General features: G+C 41.7%; 1 protein-coding gene across 1 annotated transcript in view; it reads left to right on the top strand.

Annotated features, from left to right (window-relative positions):
* Positions 1 to 5,020: 5,020 nt before the first annotated feature.
* Positions 5,021 to 24,866, top strand: part of LOC130681943 (collectrin-like) — a 78,941-nt gene continuing 59,095 nt past the window's right edge. Inside the window, 2 exon segments of the mRNA XM_057495820.1 lie at positions 5,021 to 5,255; positions 9,461 to 9,674. Coding sequence (XP_057351803.1) covers positions 5,021 to 5,255; positions 9,461 to 9,674 — 449 coding nt within the window.

The raw sequence follows: 24,866 nt of genomic DNA, 5'->3' as shown, positions 1-24,866 counted from the left end.
CTTGAAATTGTTTATTACTTAGATATGCCAAGTTCATTCCAATTTAAGCATGAAGGATCACATTTCATTAAAAACGCACAACTTCTACAAAATTAGTGAGTGATATTAAATAAAACTGAGATGCTAGTTTTAAAAGTGCAGGATTTTTAATCTTAAAAAGAGTTTGACATTCTGGCATCTCAGGAGTTACCTGCTTCTACTTTGGTTTGCAATCTTCTGGTGGGCTCAAGACACTGTGACCTTGGTCTTTAAGGGTTCACTTAGCACGTGGCATTTATGGGCAAGGTCATGGAACTAAATGTCCCTGTAGTAGGAACTCTCTTCCTAACCATATTGGCTAATCAGTGTTAGGTCTCAGGAAACCTTTGTTCTTGGTGAATAAAGCATGCTTAATGTCCTGGCTGTTGAACCAGGGGCCTTTCTATTGGACTACAGTGCACAGAAGAAAACAGTGCCCCCCCACCAGTCTCTCCACTTGTTCCACCTTAGTCCCATGGGGAGATACACCCATGGGGGGGTTATGGTGCAAATGGCCACCGAAGTAGCTCCCTACTGCCTGGGATAAACCTTGTGTTGAGACTCGGATTCTCACTATTGGTGGAGTCAGGACATCAGTTCATTTCTCAATGTATCATCCAAACACAGAGAAAGCCCAGGCCGATGTGCGTGTCTCCATCTACAGCCTTTGCCTTGCAGCTGTCTCCAGAAGCAGGGGGAACTCTCCCCACAGCCTGTCTGCTTTAGGAAGTGGTTCACTCTTTACTAGTCCAACTGCCTGTCTCTGAACAAAATATTTCTCTGCAATTACATTTGGATGGCTGGCATTTTTTGAGTGCAAGGTTAACCAGCCTATAGTGTAAATAGTGCTGCAGTTGAGAAACTCTGCTCTAGACACTTGACCAGTTTCCCTAGTGTTATCATGTTAAATTACCATGACACATGTATCAAAAGTAAGAAATTAACCTTGGTTCAATATCATTAAGCTATGGAATTATTCAGATTTCCATTTGTTAAAACGAATACCCTTTGGTCCCGAGTTTACTCCTCTTTAGTCTGATCCCGTGTGTGACAGTTTCTCCATTTCCTTTGATTTTTGTGACCTTCATTTGCCTTTGTGATTTTGAGCTTGATACTTTTGAAGAGAGTTGTGTTTCTCACTTGGCTGTGATACCGACCCCATCCACATAGCACAGGCAGTGTGTGTAAATGTGTGCTTTGGGGTTTCATCTGTGACTGCAAGTTTCATGGCATTTAGAGGGTAGGGATGACTGGTAATCGTAGTGGTTGAAGGCTCAAGCCAGTCCCGTGTAACAAGGCATTTCCTCAGCAAAATGGCAACCAGAGTGCCCTCCCTGCCGCACAGAGCTCTCAAGTCCTTTCGAGTAACTCATGTAGACTGAAATGCCTTGCTTCAAGTCTAGCAAAAGGCAGGTAGTCAACTTCAAAGTAAAAGCTTGACTTTTTAGAGTTTCAGTTCAGGAGTTTTTGTATCTAATAGTAAGTGCCTCTACTGAAAGTCTTTGCTTTAATGTTTTAGCAACAATTTGAGTCTTTTGGGAAATCTTTATTTGTAACTAGACAAAATGTTTTCGTTTTATTTGCTGAGGTATTACAGCAAAGCATAAGTTGCAGCCCAATGGAAACACCAAAAAGAGAACTAGAATTCATAGCGTAATTCCGTGGCAAGGGGGCCAGGAAAGCATTTGGGGCCTCAGCTGTGCTGAAGGTGGTGTGTGCATCCCTCTTGCTGCTTTTCTTTATAGCCCTTCTCTCCACCTGCCAGTGTGCACATTTATTTACTTGTATCTTCTATCTCCGCCCCCTTAGAAAGCAAGATCTCTGGGAGGAGGGACTTTGCTTTGTTTGTAGTGTATTCTCTGACTCTCTAAAGGGAAATACCATCAAATCCATGCTTGAATAGTATTTAAAGAAGCTTGAGCTGGTAAGAACAACACAGGCAAAGTGGCCAAATGACCTCTTAGCTGGTTTCTGGCCTCCTCTAGTATGCTAGCAATATGGCTTTGTACTTGTCTAAATTGTGCATATGGCATGTGCTGCACGTAATACTCCATCTTTTCCCTTTGATAGTATGTGTTGAGATATATATCATTCTGTAACACATGTGTAGCTGTAGTTCAGTAGTTTGCCACAGCAGGTCATTGTGTCCTTCACGGGATATTTGGGAGCACCTGCAGACAATGCTGATTGTCACTGCCAGAGGTGGTCCTAATGCATGTGGCCGAGAGAGGCCAGGTTTGATGCTCCAAGTCTCCAGTGCACAGGGCATCCACCCCCCACATAAAATTCTCTGGCCCAGTAGCCCAGGAGCCCATTGGCCTATTTGTTCCCTTTAATCTGTGGACTAGTATTCCCTTGACAGCACGTACCGCGTCTACTTCATGCAGTCCACTACTGGTGGGTGTACAGGCTGCTCCAACTCGCTGCTCTAACAGAGTGCTGCCCGCAGCCTCACCGATCTGTGTGTGTGTGCAAGCGCCGTGAGTTTCTGGAAGCCACGCTTTGTTCCAGGGAACACTCCCCAGTGCTGCTCTCGGATGGCTGCCCCCCGACACCGCAGCACTGCCTGGGACTCTCGTTCTCTGTCTTTACAGCGTGTGATATTGTTTAACTTTTTAATGTTTCCCAGCCTGAAGAGGGTAAATACGCAGATCATTTTTTTTATGGTTACAAGATCTGGTTGGTTATCGATAACGCAAAACCGTGAATAATTCACACCCAGAACATTCTTCTCAATGGGGGTAATGTTTTTGGCAAGCATACAGCACTTCACAGTGCTCAACTTTGTATCTTGATGTGCGCTAAATCCCCCCACAACCCATTTTCGGAGCCCGAGTGTGACTGTTTCTGCCAGTAGAGGGCACTGTCCCTCAGTGTTTCTCCACCGGGGTGATTTTTTTTTTTTGACAGATACTCCCACCTCCGCCCCCCCACCCGGCACCCCAGGAATATTTGGCAGTGACTGCAGATATTTATTTTCACAATGGGGGTATGCCACCCACACCTAGAGCAGGGAGGCCAGGGATTCTGCTACACCCCTACAGTGCAGAGGACGAAAGCCAGCCAAATGCAGTTATCTGACCCCAGGCATTCCCAGGGCCTCGGGGGAGAGACCGTGGTGTGGATGAGATCCCGCTCTGTGACTCTATCCAAAAAGACACGGACAAACTGTATAACAGAAAACTGCCTCCTGTTGTTATTTCAGATAAGGGCAAGGTGAGTAAAGGGGAGTCGCCTTCCTGGGGTGGGGAGGGAAAGGAGGGTGGGCAGGGGTCAGGCGGTGGTCGTGGTGTCAGCAGGGGCTCCTCAGCGCCCGGAGCAGAGGCTTCCCAGAGGCCAGGGGCTGGATGCGCAGGCAGGTACCCGTACATCTGTCCACGCAGACCTGAAGGCTCCGGGTTCAGCCGCCGACCCTTGGTATCGTGGCCTTCGAGGCAGGGAGGTCCGCTGAGGCTCCTTTTAGTGCCCGGGTGCAGGGTGCGGGCCCTCAGCTCGGTGTCCTTGGCCTGGCGCAGCTACCGGTTGGCGGGCGGGCCGCTGGAGTGGCTGCCTCTGTCCCCAGCTGGGGGACTCGCAGGGCGTCATGGCTCCGCGTGCGCTGGGGCGGCGGGCGGAGCAGCGCCAGCTCCCAACCAGAGCCCTGCGCCGGCCGGGAAGGGCTCGCCCCGCGGCGGTCTTGCGGGTCGGGGGCCAGGTGGCCTGCGGAGCCAGCGCCTCTGGGCGTCGGGGGCCTCATCCCTCTGGGCTCTGATGCGGGTCCGGCTGGGCGGGACCGCGGGGATCGGTCGCAAGCGGACTCAGAGCTGCAGCTTGGCCCGGCCACGGGTGATGGTCAGGCCCAGGCTCTGCCCAGGTACTGTCCCATGGCGACGGTGCGGCGGGCGCACTGTTCAGTTTCCTACGTTCCGAAGGTCCAATGTTCCGACGTTCCACGGATGGAGGCCCGCAGGACTCAGCTGACAGTTGGCTTCGCGGCGCAAGGACAGCACGTGGGGGCGCCCGGGCACGTGGTCCTGCACACGCGAGGTCAGCGCCCGCCAGACTCATGACCGTCCCAGTGTGCACGCGCCCCCTGAACAAGCTTGGCACTCTGGGCCTAGGGGATTGCTTCTGGCCAGAGGAGCTGAGGAGCCATTGCCTTTTGTACCTGACATGTAAGGGGGAAAATGGAATCATTCCTACCAGGTTGCGAAAAGTACAGGAAATTGACGGGCAGGCACCCTCTCGCACCATTGTAAAATGAACATAGTACTCTTCTAGGATGCTCTTTAAGGAAGGCTAATCAGTTCACTTTCACTAGTCTTTAAAGGGATGTGTTTCCTTTTTTCTGGAATGGTTGCTAATGTCAATTTCTGCAGGTTTGTTCATAAGGAACTGATGAAAGCCATTCAGCATTTCTGTTTTATCTCCAAAAATATTGATTTAATGTGAACTCTCTAAAATCGAACCTTCATATATTTCTTACATTCATATGTAGATCATCTCCAGTCTGAACTCTAATGTCATTTCTTTCTTGTCATTTCTACTGGTAATCCTGTATACAGAGCAGAATGAGACACAGTTCCAATTTGCAGTTGGAAATCAGGTAACTACAAATAGAGTTTTCAAAGGCTGCTGGTAAACTGTTGATAGCATATCAGTTTGGAGGTCTGTTATTGGGCTGGCCCTAATACTAGAGGTGGGAAGGGGCAGAAATAGTGGCCAACAGAGCAAGCAAGGATTGGATCAAGAGTGGGCAACAGATTTTTCTTCTGTGTCTGAGAGGTGGAACGCTTGAACTAAAACACAAAAGGCTTCTGTAGTTCAGAGAGAGGCCACGTGCTGGGGAAGTAGGCGTGCTGTTAGCTAATGCTGATGGAGAGTGAGATCCCTAATGGTCTCTACTGAGAAATTCTTTTTTAATTTGGTAGATTCTTAGTTAAGGAATAATCCCTAATTATATGATTTTGAAACAAAGGAAATTTCCTATTTTGTATTCTTCTTAATAAGACATAGCTTCTTAATGGTAGACATGACTTTTCATTTCAAGGTAAGATGCGTCTTTAGATGTAGTAACACCAGATTGGGTGTTCTAATGCAATCTGACACTATTTCCTTAAATGTATTTTTTCTTTCCATCATCTGCAGCATTCCCCATGTTCTACTTTGCAACATAACCCAGAGGGTGTCATTCTGGTTTGTGGTTACAGATCCTTCAAAAAACCACACCCTTCCTGCTGTTGAGATACAGTCAGCCATAAGCTAATCACCACTAGATATGTCTTGTGCTGGTAAATCAACTTGTTGACTAATTCAACTGTTTTCATAGATTTTGAAGAATTCACTCTGCTTCACAATGACTCATTTATTAATATGCCAAAGCTTTCACTTTGTTAGTTTGTATTAGAGGTCAGTGTAGATCTGTGCTTTTCCTACTGCGGCAGTGTTCCCTCCAAGGAGACATTTGGCAATATCACAATTGGCAGGGGATGGATGCCAACCAACATCGAGTAGGCAGAAATTAGGGGTGCTGCTAACCACCTACTATACACAGGACAACCCTCACAGCAAAGAATTATTTGACCTCAAATGTCAATCATGTTGTGCTTGAGAAGCCCTGCTTTTGATGTTTGCTAAGAACATTCGGTAGTGTCATGTTTTGGTAACAGCACTTTGTGTGTCCCTATTGTGTGATGCTTCATCACACAGGTCTTGGAGCCCGAATGCTTAGGTTTTTAATTCTGGTTTTGTCTCTTGTTAACTATTTGAATACAGACAAGTTACTTCCCCTCATTTTGCTTTCCTCTTCTCACCTATAAGATGGGAATCATGATGGTACCCCTCTCTCAGAGTTGTTGGGAGATTAAATGAGTTAACAAGTATAAGGCGTTTTGAGGGACAAGTCATACCTTTGACTTTTATTTAGAAGCCAAGAAAAATATTCACATTTCTTGGGTCTCTAGGGACTTACCTTCTTTAGTCAATATACAGTCTTTACTTTTAAAAGATATGTTTTAAAGGAAAAAGGCAATATCATGACTATCATACAAATTAAAAATAATGCTATCAAGGCTTTTATTATTAATTAATGGGGGAACTACCAAAATGATAAAATCAGTTCAAAGGAGACTTCAAGGCACCACACATATACAGTGATTGAGGAATGCTGATGTTCATTTACAAACAGGTGCCCCACCCAGGCTTTGCACTGGGCAGTACTCTACCATGTTCCACCAGACACAGTTCCCTTGGTCTTCTATGCACAAGAATCATTTACATTTCATCCATTTTCCACAATTTGTGGATTTGCAAAATAACTCAAAGACAATAAAAGGTGGAAATTGTCCAGAAAAGTGCACTTCCCAGATCCTCCAATAGTTTTTAACCCATTTCAAGTTTTTCATAGTTTTAACTGACAGTTCTACTCCTCTTCTCCCTTGATCATAACAACCTTTCAAAAGTGAAATGCATTCTTTACAGAAGTGGAAGGAGGCAATGTGTGTTTATTTCCATTAGTGGGCACGTTATGTGGGTCAGAACTCCACATCCCACACATGATTGATGTTGGTGGCAAAGGTATATTGGAGGAAGGAGGCAGGAAAGAAACTATTTACTGAGAAAGAAAGACTGAAACCACAGAACTCTCCTCACAAAGGACTCCTCCCAAGTTACTGAAATGCATATTGTTCTCTTTACCAAGGGAAATATCAAGTGAGGGAACTCATTTGCTCTCTGTAAAATATTAACATTCAAGATAACGAGTATATAATCAAATGCCAAAGGTTTTTGTGTGAGCAGTCATCTCTTTACTTAGCTGAAGCAAAGACATTGAGCATCTGTACCAGCGGGTGGTGATTTAGCCTGATGAACAAGAAGGTTTGAACGGAATTGTTTCAGCACTCTGCCCCTAAGGAAGCTGTTAAGACCCACTACTTGGGAAGTAAGAATCAGGAAGATTGTATTTACCGTGACAAGGGGTTTATTCAATCCCTGTGATCTGAGAGGCCTACAAGGAAAATGAAGGCACTGTGGTTAAACCAGCCTTCAGTGACTGTGAGGAGGGAGAGTCAGTGCTCCAGGTGAAGGTCCAGGATGTAGATGAATATGTTCACAACAAGTGTCTGTTTTGGAGGTCCCAGCAGGAGAAGCTATTTGGGGGGTGAGGATGGCCAGTAGGGTGAGGGTGTATCAGGGAATGGACAGAGGTCGCAGGATAGTAAGAAAATAAAGGAAACAATACCAGGGGAAGGATAGAGCAAGAAGAAAGAAATGGTCCCTAGAAAGCAGGATATAGGAATTTCAAGGCTGAAGAATCTATGTGGTTGAGCAAAAATACTTATTCTACCAAGTATTTGTATAACATTTTCTGATTCACAAGTCATGTTCTTATGCATCTGAGGCATTTAATATCAACACCTGTCATTTTTGAGTAGTTACTATCATCCCTGATTTATAAATGAGGAAATCAAGGCTCAGGGAGATTTAACTGATTTGCCGAGGTCACCATGCTAGAAAAATAAGAACTGAGGGCCTGAACTCAGGCTTACTGTTACTACATCCAGTGGTTTTTTTCCCTTCTCTACCAAAGTGTCCCCACCAGTGGAATTAGGTGAGAGACTGACTGACCAGTCTGAAGATGTCTGTTTTAGCTGTCATGAGGGCCTGGCCTTATTCAAGGCCAATTTGGTTGGAAGACATCCGTGGTGATTGACACTTACTGGAAATTTCAGTGGTGGGTTTAGTCTGTACTGAGCCAAAATTTCTAGTCATCCTGAGAGGTGATAGAACACGAAAGCGTTAACCAACCGGGTAGGTAGACAGAGAACACAGAGCAACTTCTCCTTCTACTCTGGGTTGTACTTCAGTACTGGTTTACTGTTTTGCAGAAGGGTTTGTGTTCCCAGATTATCAATATTAGGTATGAGAAAAGGAAATATTCCATAATTGATTAAAAGTATGTTGAAATTATCCCCTGCTGTAGATGATCTGTCTGCGACTGTCCTTCACATTCATGAATAATCATGCCTTAGCACAGATTTTTATTTGCTCGAGGAAGTCTTTCTTGATAGCTTGATGCTGGTCTGCAGAGATTCTCAAGCCATTACTGTCAGGTTCATGACCTGGGCTGTCCAACCCAGTAGTTCCCAGCCACATGTGGTTAGCAAGCACTTGAAATGTAGCTCGTCCAAGATTAGATGTGCTCTAAGTGTAAAGTACACACTGAGTTTCAAAAAATTACTACAAAATAAACTGCAAACCAGCTCAATATTGATAACATGTTAAAATTATATTTTCTCAGATATATTGGGCAGAAATATTGTTTAAATCAATTTAAACTCTTTCTTTGTCCTTTTTTAAAAAAACAGAGCTCCTACAAATGTTTAAGTCATGTATGAGGCTCATATGATATTTCCATTTTCCAGTGCTGCTCTGGAGGTAGATGAAGTCAGACAGTCCAGTGGGAATTCAGTAAAGGCCATAAAATATCTGCAAGAAATCACCTCACCTAGTTTGTAAATTCTGGTTAGAAATTCACTTATTTGGTTTCAGTCAAATAAATCTCTGCCACCAATCCCTCCCCAGTTGCCACCATCACCCAAAACGCAGGTTTTCCCCAGGAGAAATCATACATTTACCTTTGTATTTTTTCTAGACTTTCAGACTCCTAAAACACCATTTCCTTTAATCATATGGAACTACTTGCAGTTTACTGAACAATTAATAATACCATGTCTCTGTTCCTGTGCTCACTACACACTTTGGTCTAAAGAACCCCTACTTGCCCCTGTGGCTGCGCTCCCACTGTGCCCATATTTGCGTCATTCACACCGAACATTTTGCGCCACACTCTGGCTGTGGAGGGGCTGATCTGCCATCCTTCCAGACTGTAAGCTCCTTGGTATTTTCAATTCACTTTTATCTCCAGCACCTAACACAGTATCTTACTTGGTAAGTTTTCAGCAAATATTTCTTGAATTAATGGAAAAAAGAAAAAAAGAGAGGTCTCATTGATGAACTTGCAGCTGCTCCTGGCTTCATGTTTTCGTTCCTGTTTTTTCTTTTCTTCTCATGTTTATCACTCACTTTTTAAACACTTTTCAGGCCATCGGTATTTATGCAAGCCACCGCACACAGAGTTCTGTCATTTTAATGTAGGTGCTACTGCTCAGGAAATAAAACCTGGTGGGCAGAGCCTGAAGCTCAGGACTTCTGGTTACTTCTGGGACATCAGCGCCAATGGGGGGCAGTAATGCATAGACAAGCATCTCTCCGGCAGCCGGCACTGCAGCTTATGCAAAGAATACCACAGCACAATTGCCCTTCCCGAACTGTCTAGTCAGCCTAAAGCCTCTTGCTATGGGGATGCTCTGTTTACAGAGATAGGGGGAATTATGGAGAGAGAGGTCTGTACCTTCTGTTACTTTATTTTTTTCCGTCTTGTTTTGTTTTTAATCACTGTATTTTAGAATGAATAGGAACTGGATCAAGAGTGTCTTCTTTTTGAAAGACCAGACTCTGGAATTTTCAAAAACTCCTTCCACTCTTGTATCACCCACTGACCCATCTGTGCCCATCTGGATTATTGTATTTGGGGTGATATTCTGCATCATCATTGTTGCAGTCACGCTACTGGTTTTATCAGGAATCTGACAATGTAGAAGTTAAGATATTGAAAGGTAGTAATTTAAAGAGCATCATCTTATTTGTTCATGATTCAGAAAAATAAGGATAGAATTTTGCCTGCAATTTGAAGATAATGCCCTAAATCTGAAACTTTGAAAACACTGGTGATTTTTCAAAATATCACTTATGTTCTTGTTTTTAGAGACTTTTTTAAAAGTCCAATGTCCTTTAGCTAGCTCCTTCCACTACTTTCTTTCTCCCTATTCTACACCATATGAATGTTTCACATCCAGAGTTGATTTCAACATCTTTGTTAGGACCTCATAAGCTGCAGAGCTAAGCAGACTTGCCGGGCAGGCAGAGTTAAACTTCGGCAGTCATCTACCTCCAAATGCCGGCAGTCCCACCTTCCTTCCATGCCTCCTTCCTTGGCCTACCTCTTGGTCCCGTGCCTGCAGCCACCATCTTGTGCCACATATTTTTGCCCTGTCTTATACTTCCTGCGCTTTGATGGATGCTCATCTCTCTAGTGTCTATGACACTACGTAGAACTGTGTTCCTCAAAGTGGACTTCAGATCCACTCCCTGCACCAGAATCACCTGAAACACTTGTTTACAATGTAGATTCCTTTGCCCTCCCACAGACCCTCTAAACTAGAATCTCTAAAGGGGATGCATTTTAATAACTATGCAGTTAATTCCACTTCACTTAGTGTGAGAGCTTCCAGTGTAACTGCTTCTATATAGATTCCCACTTTTCCAGCTCGTCTGCCCAGATTCTGAGGCCCTTATACACTTTGCCACCTGAGTAACCAATGTTACTTTAAGAGTGAATTACAGAGCAGGTGAGGAGATGCTAAGGTGGGGGCAGGAGAGGAGACAGGATTTCTCAGCGTGATGAAAAGAGGACAGAATTTGGTTTACCAGTACCTCTGATCCAGAGGGAAGTGGAGCGAGTCTGCTCTTCCCTAGATAGTTCATTGCATCATAAACTTTCGCTTGTGACAGTGAAGAAGACGAATTCTGGTGAGTGAGAAACCAGGGCACCTGCACTGGTTTTCCAAAGGGTTGGTGCTCACACGGGACATGAGGGATGTGTTTGGTGAAGTGTGTGTTCAACTAAATATTTCTCCTGAGGTTTACTGCTTTCCATATGTTTCATCCTAGTTTCTAGCAGAAGGTAATCATTTAAATTTGGAGGCTTTGCAATTTTTGTCACATATGGTAAGTGAAATGCTATGGGATAGATGTTATTTATTTGCTTATAAAAATTAAACCCTGAGGGCAGAGCCAAGAAGGCGGCGTGAGTAGAGCAGTGGAAATCTCCTCCCAAAACCACATATATCTATGAAAATATAACAAAGACAAATCTTTTTAGAATAAAGACCAGAGGACACAGGACAACATCCAGACCACATCCACGCCTGCGAGTACCCAGCACCTCGCGAAGTGGGTAAGATACAAGCTCTGGCCCAGCGGGACCCGAGCACCCCTCCCCCCAACTCCCGGCGGGAGAAGAGGAGGCAGAGCGGGAGGGAGACGGAGCCCAGGACTTCTGAACACCCAGCCCCAGCCATCCGGACCAGAGCGCAGACACAGTGCATGCACAGGGACCTGGATACTAGGGAAACAGGGCAGCAAGGACAGTGAGCGGGTGCCAGAGGCTGGTGCTGGAGAAGAAAAACGAGCGGCCATCTTTTATTTTTTATTATATTTAAATTAAAAAAAATTTTTTTTTTTCTGGTCGTTGTTTTGTTTTGGCGGGTGCTTCTTGGAAGTCTTAAAGGGACAGGGCGGGACACTTAATCCAGAGGTAGGGAATCCGGGGATCTCTGGGCACTCTAATCCCCTGGGCGGCAGGGAGCACGTAGGCCCCTTACGGAGATAAATAGCCTCCCGGCCGCTCCCCCTCAAACGTGACTCCACCACTTAGAGCAGCTGCCCAAGCCAGGCCACGCCCACAGCAACAGTGGAGATAAACTCCATAGCAGCCGGGCAGGAAGCAGAAGCCCTGTCTGTGTGCAACTACCCAGCACAAGCCACTAGAAGTCGCTGTTCTCCCAGGAGAGGAGGGCCACAAACCAACAAGAAGGGAAGTTCTTCCAGCCGTCACTCATTCCACCTCTGCAAACTATTCCTATCACCATGAAAAGACAAAAGTACAGGCAAACCAAGACCAAAGGGACACCAGAGAAGGAGACAGACCTAACCAGTCTTCCTGACAAAGAATTCAAAATAAAAATCATGAACATGCTGACAGAGATGCAGAGAAATACGCAAGAGAAATGGGATGAAGTCCAGAGGGAGATCACAGATGCCAGAAAGGAGATTACAGAAATGAAACAAACTCTGGAAGGATTTATAAGCAGAATGGAAAAGATGCAAGAGGACATTGATAGAATAGAAACCAGAGAACAGGAACGCATAGAAGCTGACATAAAGAGAGACAAAAGGATCTCCAGGAATGAAACAATATTAAGAGAACTGTGTGACCAATCCAAAAGGAACAATATCCGTATTATAGGGGTACCAGAAGAAGAAGAGAGAGGAAAAGGGATGGAAAGTATCTTGGAAGAAATAATTGCTGAAAACTTCCCCAAACTAGGGGAGGAAATAATTGAACAGACCACAGAAATACACAGAACCCCCAACAGAAAGGATCCAAGGAGGACAACACCAAGACACATAATAATTAAAATGGCAAAGATCAAGGACAAGGAAAGAGTTTTAAAGGCAGCTAGAGAGAAAAAGGTCACCTATAAAGGAAAACCCATCAGGCTAACATCAGACTTCTCGACAGAAACCCTACAGGCCAGAAGAGAATGGCATGATATATTTAATGCAGTGAAACAGAAGGGCCTTAAACCAAGGATACTGTATCCAGCACGACTATCATTTAAAAATGATGGTGGGATTAAACAATTCCCAGACAAGCAAAAGCTGAGGGAATTTGCTTCCCACAAACCACCTCTACAGGACATCTTACAGGGACTGCTCTAGATGGGAGCACTCCTAGAAAGAGCACAGAACAAAACAACCAACATATGAAGAATGGAGGAGGAGGAATAAGAAGGGAGAGAAGAAAAGAATCTCCAGACAATGTATATAACAGCTCAATAAGTGAGCTAAGTTAGCCAGTAAGATACTAAAGAGGCTAACCTTGAACCTTTGGTAACCACGAATTTAAAGATGGCAATAGCAATAAGTACATATCTTTCAATAGTCACCTAAATGGTAATGGACTGAATGCACCAATCAAAAGACACAGAGTAATAGAATGGATAAAAAAGCAAGACCCATCTATATGCTGCTTGCAAGAAACTCACCTCAAACCCCAAGACATGTACAGACTAAAAGTCAAGGGATATAAAAACATATTTCAGGCAAACAACAAAGAGAAGAAAGCAGCGGTTGCAGTACTAATATCAGACAAAATAGACTTCAAAACAAAGAAAGTAACAAGAGATAAAGAAGGACACTACATAATGATAAAGGGCTCAGTCCAACAAGAGGATATAACCATTCTAAATATATATGCACCCAACACAGGGGCACCAGCATATGTGAAACAAATACTAACAGAACTAAAGGGGGAAATAGACTGCAATGCATTCATTCTAGGAGACTTCAACACACCACTCACCCCAAAGGATAGATCCACCAGGTAGAAAATAAGTAAGGACACGGAAGCACTGAACAACACAGTAGAGCAGATGGACCTAATAGACATCTACAGAACTCTACATCAAAAAGCAACAGGATATACATTCTTCTCAAGTGCACATGGAACATTCTCCAGAATAGACCACATACTAGCCCACAAAAAGAGCCTCAGCAAAATCCAAAATACTGAAATTCTACCAACCAATTTTTCAGACCACAAAGGTATAAAGCTAGAAATAAATTCTACAAAGAAAACAGAAAGGCTCACAAACACATGGAGGCTTAACAACATGCTCCAAAATAACCAATGGATCAATGAACAAATTAAAATAGAGATCAAGGAATATATAGAAACAAATGACAACAATAACACAAAGCCCCAACTTCTGTGGGACGCAGCGAAAGCAGTCTTAAGAGGAAAGTATATAGAAATCCAGGCATATTTAAAGAAGGAAGAACACTCCCAAATGAATAGTCTAACATCACAATTATCAAAATTGGAAAAAGAAGAACAAATGAGGCCTAAAGTCAGCAGAAGGAGGGACATAATAAAGATCAGAGAAGAAATAAACAAAATTGAGAAGAATAAAACAATAGCAAAAATCAATGAAACCAAGAGCTGGTTCTTCGAGAAAATAAACAAAATAGATAAGCCTCTTGCCAAACTTATTAAGAGAAAAAGAGAATCAACACAAATCAACAGAATCACAAATGAGAACGGAAAAATCACTACAGACTCCACAGAAATACAAAGAATTATTAAAGACTACTATGAAAACCTATATGCCAACAAGCTGGAAAACCTACAAGAAATGGACAACTTCCTAGAAAAATACAACCTTCCAAGACTGACCAAGGAAGAAACACAAAATCTAAACAAACCAATTATGAGCAAAGAAACTGAAACGGTAATCAAAAAACTACCCAAGAACAAAACACCCGGGCGGACGGATTTACCTCGGAATTTTATCAGACACACAGAGAAGACATAATACCCATTCTCTTTAAAGTTTTCCAAAAAATAGAAGAGGACGGAATACTCCCAAACACATTCTATGAAGCCAACATCACACTAATACCAAAACCAGGCAAAGACCCCGCCAAAGAAGGAAATTACAGACCAATATCCCTGATGAATGTAGATGCAAAAATACTTAATAAAATATTATCAAACCGAATACAAAAACACGTCAAAAGGATCATACACCATGACCAAGTGGGATTCATCTCAGGGATGCAAGGATGGTACAACATTTGAAAATCCATCAACATCATCCACCACATCAACAAAAAGAAAGACAAAAACCACATGATCATCTCCATAGATGCTGAAAAAGCATTTCACAAAATTCAACATCCATTCATGATAAAAACTCTCAGCAAAATGGGAATAGAGGGCAAGTACCTCAACATAATAAAGGCCATATATCATAAACCCACAGCCAACATTATACTGAACAGTGAGAAGCTGAAAGCTTTTCCTCTGAGATCGGGAACTAGACAGGGATGCCCACTCTCCCCACTGCTATTTAACATGGTACTGGAGGTCCTAGACACGGCAATCAGACAAAACAAAGAAATACAAGGAATCCAGATTGGTAAAGAAGAAGTTAAACTGTCACTATTTGCAGATGACATGATATTGTACATAAAAAACCCTAAAGACTCCACCCCAAAACAATGTTCCCTTATGCACAGAGCACAACAAAAAGCCCAAGTTTAACTGAAGTCCTCCAACAGCCCTCAACACAATGAGTGAGGAGATGCCATACTAACCACCTCCCACCAATCCCGATTGCACTATATCCTTGCTGATTTTAATCCACCATCAAAGTATGATGCATAATATTATTTACCACTAAAAAAGGAAAAATGCTACCAATTAAATATCATAAGCCTTGTCACAATGAAGCCTGATTTCAGAGATCTTAAACTATGGGAAATTATGAGTTTTTTTATTGATTTCAATAAAATACATTTTTTGGGTAAATGAATGAATGGGAAGGTAGTTCTAAGACTGTTTACATTCATCGTCAATCAAAAGAAACATTATAAACTAAAATGTGCAGGAAAAGTTCTCAGCATTAGATTCACAATGGAGTATGTAAATAAATGTCAAGAGAAAGAATGTAGACTGTACATCTAACCTTCAAAATAAAATTTTTAAAATTCACCTTTTTGACAAATACAAGTGGTTCTATGGAACACCTATTTTTTCTTTAATATGCATGAATATCTTGCAATAAATTATAACTTCACACAATGAGGCTTCTGGGTCAAAGCACCAAACCACAGGTCAAGTTTCCCTGACATTCTTTTCTACTTTAAAAATTACTTTGTACTCTCATCTCTAAGTGTTTTTATATTCCAAGTTCTTACACTAAAATGCAAAATTCTACACATCTATCCTTATTTTATATAGATGGCTCCCAAATGCACTGAAAAAAATACTACAAATTTGCTTTAATGTGCAAAGTCTGAAAAATTCCACTAATGGTACAGCATTTATCAAATTTTTGCTTCATGTATTAATTTTTACATTTTATTGCTGCAATGACAGAAGTCATTCATCTACAGAATGAAATTAGGAATGACTATTTTCTACATTAATAGCTTACTGGTTGAATTTACTTTATGGTTAATAAGAATAATACGGATTTTACACATGGCAGCTTACCTTGTTTTTACTTGCAAACAAAATTTCTGAAGCCAAATTATGACTGTGTAGTGATGGAGAAATACGTAAACTACTTAAAAAGAATATTTAGCATGTGTAGGTCGTTTGAACCACAGCTAATTTTACCACCTGTACCGCAAAGAACACCAGGGGTTTCATCTGACTGTATCTTTAAAATCTATAGCACTATTTAGAAATGAAAAGTTTAGGAATACTAGATTTTCCTTCAAAAATCTGCCTTTATATGCTACCTCTACTTTTCATAAAACTGTTACTTTTTCTCTTAATTTTGTGAATTATTGATTCCCTTATTCATTTACTCACCGAAACAATGTACTCATCAGATGCAGTCTAGGACAGATGCTAAAGATGACATTACTTCTGCACTTAGGAATTTCAATAAAATGGGGAATAAAGGACAAGTAAGCAAGTAACTATTATGGCAAACTGTACTGAATACTAATGATGTGTTACAATGCTCAGAAGAGAGATTAAACTAGCTTCTGAGCTAAATCTTGAGGGATGAGTTACGATTTTCCCTTTTAAAAATTGGGATCTACCAAGGAGCAGTACCAACACTCAAAGTGGATAAGACATGAGCAGAGTTAAGACAGCTATGCTTTATAGTGTGTCTGTTATACGTCAGGCAACATTTATGCTTACAGCAATTTAAGTAGAGATACTTCCTTTATATCCCCACATTTCAAAAGATACTGAGGCTGAGAGAGTAAATAATTTACCTGAGGTACTAGATTTGGACTAGCATGCAGGTCTCTGAATTTAGAGCATCTTAAACAACAGTATATATAGGGGAAGTCAGAACTATTTAGGTTAGAATGGAATACCATTTTCAAGAGCTGGCACTGATGGAGGAGCAAGCAACTGTAAGTTTGGGAATACAATAATGACATATTAAAACATGGCTTAGATACAGGAAATTGGACGTATTAGTCTAGGAATTTTGTAATAAAAGCCTAGCAGTGGCAGATATAACAGAAGGGAAGGACCCGGTATGATACATTCTTCTAACCCTACTCTTCCTCCTTTGACTTTATTTCTTCCTTATCTGTGTAGTCACAGAACAGGTACAATTTGTATTCTGTATACATAGTAAAATTTTGTTACTAAACAACAGTAGTTAATAACAGAAATAACAACAGTCTGGACAACTAAGAGGCTATAAACCAAATAATATAAATGAATTAACTTCTCAAATAAATTACTTGTGTATGACACATTTTGATGATGGAAGTGACAAAGACTTAGAAACTGATTTTAAGGTACAGAGCACAAGGAGAAAAAAAATAAAGCTGAGGTTTAAAACCTCATAGTGGATGACTGGAATAATGGGAATAGAGAAATAAAGGGAAAAATGTGCAGGATGAGACAGATTTCTGCTCCTTCTTGTGTAGCTGTAAGGGGAGGAGGTTTATGAACTGACTATCAGCAGGTTCCATTTGAACACATCTCTTTGTCTCCTGGGAAAAGGACCATCAGATTAAAATGTATGACCAGTGCTCAAGAAAGTAGTTAGAGCTGAACTATGTACTCAAGACATATAACTACAAAGATACCAGAATTAAAGCTATAGGAGTGGATACCTCTAATCGTTAGGAGAAGTTAGAATGAGCGACGGGGGAAAAGACTCCTTTCCAACCAATAACAAAGGCTCTTTTTCCTGGAGCTTGGAGTGATTTCCTGGATTTTTCACCTAGAGAGGGGTCTGGGAATGGTTTTTCTCATTTGAGCCTTATACCACAAGTTTATATAACTTCAAATTCACAAAAAGGCTTGTATAATGCAGCTGACCCATGAATAGAGAACTTGAACTCTGTTTGGCCTAGAGTTTCTGTAACTATGTAAAAAGCTCCGTGGGGTACGCTACAGGAAATGAGTAACTCTAAAGAACTTCATTGTGCTTCTTTAGATAATTTTATTAACCCAGTGGCCAAAGGTGAAAAGCTTATTAAATTTCATAGTGGTATCCTCAAAAAGAAGTTGTACATACATGATTTTAAAAAGCAAAGATATCTACATTAATTTCTAAAATGAAAGCTTTCTACTTAGGGCATATATGAAACAATACTAGTTGCATAAAAGTTAAATGTGTTAACAGAGAAGGCAAATAGTGAATCTGTGGCATCTTACTACACTGATGGACAGTGACTGCATTGGGGTATGGGTGGGCACTCAATAATATGGGTAAATGTAGTAACCACATTTTTTTTCATGTGAAACCTTAATAAGAGTGCATATAAATAATACCTTAATAAAAAAAACTTAAATGTGTTAAACAATAATAAACTTTGGTCTAAAACAAACACAAACTAAGTTTAGAACCCAACACTATTTAATGTTTGGTATTTAAAATTTTTACTGAAAACAAAAGAACTATTGTTTCTTTTTCAAAATAAGCTATCAACAATTTAAAAACAAGGAGATAAACCCAGACAGTTCCTATCTTCAACTGTTAAGGTAGTTTATTGTCACAGGAGCATCACACAGGAGTCAAACTCGGGTTTAAATACCACATTTGCCACTTTCTACTTATATGTCTTTGGGTGAATTAAAGCTTTTGAAACCTTATTTTACTTATTCCTCAAATGGTAATAAAACCTACCCCAACTTACAACAAATTAACTTATGTATTGTCTAACTGAGCCAGGCATATGTGAAGCATATAGTACTACATAATTCTCAAGAGCTTCCCCTTCCTTAGATCTGCAATCAATAATGAAAATTCCAAAAACTTGTAAGTATTAAAAGCTTATTTTTGAAAATTACAAACAAGGTGGGAGAAAGAGTAATATGATTTAAATACTAAATAAATAATGTCACCTTTAAGTCCTTTCTAATCCCATATCTAACGTCCTACTCCCAAAAGATGAGAAGAACATTTCGGTAACTAAGATGACAAAAAAAAAGTTGAAGATAGGTCAGTATTTTTCTTAAATTACTAGACATAGCAATGAAATCTCTATGTAAATGTCTACACAAAAGTCTTACAAAAACTCGAACTAAAAACAACATCAAATTCCTTTAAAGTAGAATTTTCCTTCATCTACCCCTTAGAATATGTTGGGCAAGCTTAGAGAGTAAGACACTCTCCTCCCCACTTAGTACCCTGACAGTGCCAGATAATAAGGAATCTTGTCATCTCATTTTGAAAAACTTTGCTACTTTAGGCCTTTACAAGACATTACAGGTCTATATTAAGGCGAACACTGAGTACTCGCTCAACTTGATTCCTAGTCACTTGATCTACTTAATCACCACTTCAAAACGGTAAAATAAAAACATAACATTCTTTTAAAAACTTTTTGGCACTACTTAATTTTGAATGTGCATGTGAGCCTGTGTAAATTTTCAGTTACTAATTCATGGTTATTTACCAATATTACACGTGTGAATACTGCACACCAACTTTTGTGTATACGGGATCTGCCTATCGGGTCCGCGAATCAGGGATCATGGAGCAACCTTACTGCTCTCCCAATTGTGTCGTTTTATCATCACCTTCACCCAACAGCTGAGAAAAGGATTTCCAAAATTGAAGATGAGACCCACACATTCACATGAGGAAGGTGACAAAATATTTCGGTGCAGAGACAGAATATAAAGAGACTTGGGGCAGAATTCCAACTGAAAATATTATCAGGCTTACATTAGGATTTCTTAAACACCACGATGTGTTTGTGTTTCACTGTACTGCTTTAGAACTCTTAAAACATGAACGTTGTTAAATTAAGTGTGGACACATCAAAAGCTGTGACTATCTTATTCAGAGTATGTCAGTTACTGCTGCGTCTGAGAAACGTCAAGGTTCACTCCAGGAAATACTCAAAATAAGTAGGGTCCCCTCCCCTGTATTGGGGAATGGGGCCTCACACCCAAATGAAAACTGCGATTAAGAGACAAGTAGTTCAATGATCAGGTTTCTTATTTTAAATGCCTGAGAATTTAAGTCGTTCACTTGGTTCCAATGCTGTCACATCATCTAAGATACAGTGAAAGCAGCCACACAATCTCCCTCCTCCGGAAGAAGTCCAACGAGGACGACGGGGCGCCACCAAATCGGCCCTCAGGGGGGCTGCTGACAACCTGGGCCGGAAACAACTATGCCGTGGGGGGAGCTTTCTGTGAGCAACTCTGCTACCTCGCACGGAACACGGGACATGCAAAGCCTACGACTTAAGCAAAAAAAAAAAAAACCAGGAGAGACTTTCACGGGCAAGGAAAAAAGCGCAAACAGGAAAGGAAGCATTCTGCTTCGGGGAGAAGTGAAGGCCTGCTTTCCAAGCGACTTCTGCCCTCTTAACCCCCACCCGGCTACACTCCCCAGCCAGGCCGTGGGGCTGAGCCCTGCCCTTGGGCCGCTCGCAGGCCGACCAGAGCGCTTCGCAGTCCCCACACTCGGCGCAGGGCCCCGCTGCCAGGCGGAGGGACCGGGTCCCCGGCGGTGCCGCGCTCGCCGCCCCCTGCCCCGCCCGCTGCGCCAGGCGCCGCCGCCCGGCTTCCACTTCCTATTTTCGGAGCACACACGCTACAAGGAGCGGAGCGAGCAGGCCCGGCAGAGCTGCCCCCGCGCGGGGCCTCGGGTGGCTGACAGGGGCAGGCACTAGGGCGCAGCACAGAGGGAGGAAGGGCGGCTGAGCGCGCAGACCAGTGCCCTTCGCCGCCCCGCTCCGGGCAGATGCGCCGGGGCTCTGCCGGCTCCGGACAGACGGGCTCCGCCGCCCCCACGGCTCTTACCTTCTCCTCATCAGACAACCGCTCCTCCAGATCCGCCTTTTCCCTCATGGTGACAAACGGCGGCGGCGACCTCCTGACGTCCCCCTTTCCGGATGGTACTCGGCGCCACGCGCCCTCGCCTGGGGAGGGGTCCGCAGCCCAGACCGCCGCGCACACGCCCCGGGAGACCCGCCTCCCTCGGCCGTGCTCTGGGGGCCGGAGCGCGGCTGTGCGCGGCCACCTCCTTGGCCCGGGAAGGGGGAGGTGTCGCCTGCTGTCCGCTGCGGGCACGCCAGAATCCTGAGTGTGGGAATCTGCTCTCCGACGACCATATTGACTCGGTCTGCGACGGAGTACGTTCTGAGCCCTCAATTATGTTCCCATCAAGCCCTGAACACTACCAGCTAAAATGTGAAAAAGTGTAAGAATAGAGGTTCTTTAAAGTTTTTTTTAATTACTAGAAAAATATTCAGGCTTTCATTAAAATGTAACAAAACCAAGTCCCTTAACTGAAAATTGCTCTTGACATACTCATTCTTTCATTAAAGAGACGTTAACTGGTCCTTTATTGTGTGCAGGGTACTGTGTTGGTCTTTGACGATGTACAATGTTAAGCAAAAACCAGAGAAACCTCTGTTCTCAAGAGGCCAACTGACTATTCCTTAAACAAACAATACTGGGCAGTTGAGGAAGGCACTCTACTATTGCAGGGGAATTCAAATTTATGTGCGACATAGATCTTACTCTGCGGAGGACTGCCAGATTAAATCACAGAGTCCAGTAAAATTTGAACTTCAGGTAAACAATATATATTTTAAGTTGAAATACGTCCCCTGAAGCATTTGAGATAAACTAAAAAATTATCCATTGTTTTCAAGTTTTATTGGACATCCATTACTTTTATTTGCAAAATCTTGGAATCTTACTTTTAAAACTTCAAGTTTAGCTAGAAACTAAAGCTGTGTATATGAATTGGCTAGAAATCTTGTTACGATGCAGTTGCTCATTTCGTAGGTCTGGGATGGCGCTGGAGAATCTGCTTTTCTAAAAGCTCCTAGGTGGCACCAGTACTACGGGTCTGGTGGCCACACTTTGAGTAGCAAGTCCTTAGGGTTTAGATAGGAGTAAAAACTTTAATCACCTAAACGAATACAATGTTATATATCAATTATATACAGCTCAATTTTAAAAAGTTAAGTTTCTATTTAGTAGAAAATGAGAAGCTCTTGACAACTTTTGAAACAGTGACATGACATCAGAAATAGCGAGTTGAATTTGACACGGGAATGTGTCACGTGAGAGTCCCTTAAAAAGTTCAAATAACTATTCATATGCAAAACACTATTACTAACCAATTTACTGGGTGCTCACAGTGTGTGAATCATTGTTTCTTCTGGATGAAAAGCACACAGAATCCGTGCTATTGAACAGCTCATAGTCCAGGAAGGGGAAACTTGCTGACACATGCGGTGAAAAAGTCGGTGTCTGTGGAGGATAAATGCTGCAGAGAAGGCATAATAGAGAATAAACCACACAGTTTGACCAAGGACCTCACTGGATGCCAATAAATAACATGTTTTCTGTTTTTCAGTTTATAAGTCCTTGCTTCACTGATTTCTCACTGCAACTTCAAGAAGTAAGGTATTTATAAAACTTATACACATTTTACAGAAGAAAACTGAGGCTAAATATTTGTCCAAGACTGCACTTAAGTGACTAAGTTGGGTTCAGACCCCAGGCCATCTTATTCTGTATTCCATATTCTTTCCTCTTCAAAATCTCTCTTTGTCTCTCTCTAAAGCCACTCTCCCTCAAATAAAACCAGTACTTTCTCATCCCATCAGTTTTATTCACCACCACCTGCTGTGCATCAGCATTATTTCTGGGTTTTTTTTTTCTTCTGCTTTTTGGTTTCTGTTTACTTAGCAACACCTAATATCAATAACTCATACACATTGGGTACTAAGTAAATGTTACTGCTTGACTGATTGGCTGCTCTTTTCCTCTAGAAACCTCACCCAAATCTGGTAATGTTTTGCAATAATTTGAATCAGACTGTTTATAGTAGTAACCTTGGTGATATTTACATGTGGCTCCCCATAGTGACAGACCCAGCAATTATGTATAATTTCTGATAAATCCTTTCAAAAACTTCCCAATACCACCTTCCAGATACAGCTAAAAGGAGTTAGAGAATTCATAAAACCTATTAACTCTGGGAAGATTTCAAGCCAGTACACAAAATAGGTATAAAAATTGAATGACCATTATATGACTTCAAGTAGAAATGTACTGGTATTCTTGATAATAAGTTATTTTATGATGTAGAGAAAATAAATAAAATATTCCTCCCCCAAAACAATTCTACCTACTAAGTTAGAATTTCTACCCTTTTCTCATTTAACTTCTAAACTCACCTTTCCTCTACTTCTTAGTGGTATAATATTGACCTACCTATTAACTACCCAAACTCTGATTTTTTTTAAAAAATCTTCCTTCCGTAGGATTTGTTTTTAAATTACTGTGGGCTTAGTCTGTTTTCCTGTGGATGTGCTCTATGTCCTCAACTAATTTTAAGCTTGTCAAAGTCAGAGGTTTCCTCATTTCATAGTTCAAAATCTTAGAATCCATCTAGTGTAAGCCTCTCATTTCACAGGTAAGTAGAAACTTAGATAAATTAAATGACTTGAGAAAACTTACACATCTAGTTGATATTACACATTAAGGGTCCTGATCAGACTCATGTTCTTTCCTTATATGATTATATGTATGTATATATGCGTATACACATATGCATGTATATATATACATCCACACATACTCATATGTAAGATATGTAATATATATCTCAATCATATAATGTATAATAAAATTATAAATATTCACTAAATATTAATGACTGACTACTAAGTAGTTACAGCAGATACAGACTTCTATAACACCATATTATTTAATCTCTGCATTGGAAAACAAATACCTATAGTTTAAAAGTATGGCTTACCTCACTCCTAAGAAAAACTACCAGTATTAGACAACTAATATTTGGTTGGTTGTTACTCTCTCATGAACAATGAACACAACTGGTTTTGAAAATTGTCCTTTAAGGCAACAGCAAAGTGTCAAGCTTCATGTATGTTTTAAAAGTCATTGTCTTTCTAAATCAAATTATTGCCTTAACTTTTGGCTCCTTGTAGTTGAGTGTGTCCTATTAATTCAGCTGTATTTGTAAAGATCCACACAAGTAAACCCCCTTGTAGAAGCCTGACATTCTAGAGGTGCCAAGGAATTCTCGAAGAAACTCATTTGTTAATTCCTCCTCCCTCCTGAATGTGCTGTCTTTCATAATTTGGCTCATACACACCTCACCAAACCCACCTCTGCCATTGCCCTAAACACAGAAGTCACTGAAACACACAAAGCTATTTCATGCTCTCTCATGCCTCTGTTGAAGCCCTTTCTGGCATTTCTTTGCTACCTGTCTTTTAAAATTTGGTCCAATTATCCCTTTTTTTCCATGAAGCCCACATTGAATTCTGTAGCTAAAGCTAGTAATTTCTTCTTCTAGATTCCCATAGAAAGTTTTCCATTTATTTTTACCATGTACTTTAATGGTAAGGTATAGATTCTATACTCAGCAAATCCTGGGTTCTGATCTTAGTTAACTGGGTGACTTAGTCTGGAGGCTTTGGTTTCTTCACCTGTACTTTGAGGATAGTAATGGTACCTCCCTCACTGTGATGCCGGGGTTCTTGTTTGCAGAGCCGAAGAATGAGCTTCACAAACAGCCAAGGTAGGAGAGCAAGGTACAGGCTTTTATTTAGAGATAAAATGAACGGACAGAGCTCCCGGCTCACGCCAGGAGGGGACAAGACAGTCCATAGTGGTGCATTGTCTAGGGGGTTTTATAGGCAGTTGAGGATTTTTCAAGAACATGAAGAAACGTAAGGGTGGGGACTTGTTAAGTGGTTCCTGAATATTAAAATTAACTTAACTGTAAGGAATTTCCTGCCTTGATTTCTCTCTGGGACACCGGAGCCTTGGTCTGGGATAATATCAAAAGGCTGCCTGCCCAGCCCCCAAGGTGGGCTGAGGTATTGTCTGCTTGCTAAAGAATCTTGCCTCTTGAACTTCCTGGGTGTTAAAACGAAATCTTATCTTCAAGATGGAATTCTTC

Source organism: Manis pentadactyla, chromosome X (assembly GCF_030020395.1).
Source record: "Manis pentadactyla isolate mManPen7 chromosome X, mManPen7.hap1, whole genome shotgun sequence".
In the NCBI taxonomy this organism is placed as follows: domain Eukaryota; kingdom Metazoa; phylum Chordata; class Mammalia; order Pholidota; family Manidae; genus Manis; species Manis pentadactyla.
The sequence above is the reverse complement of the archived record's forward strand: the minus strand, read 5'-3'. Positions and strand labels throughout refer to the sequence as shown.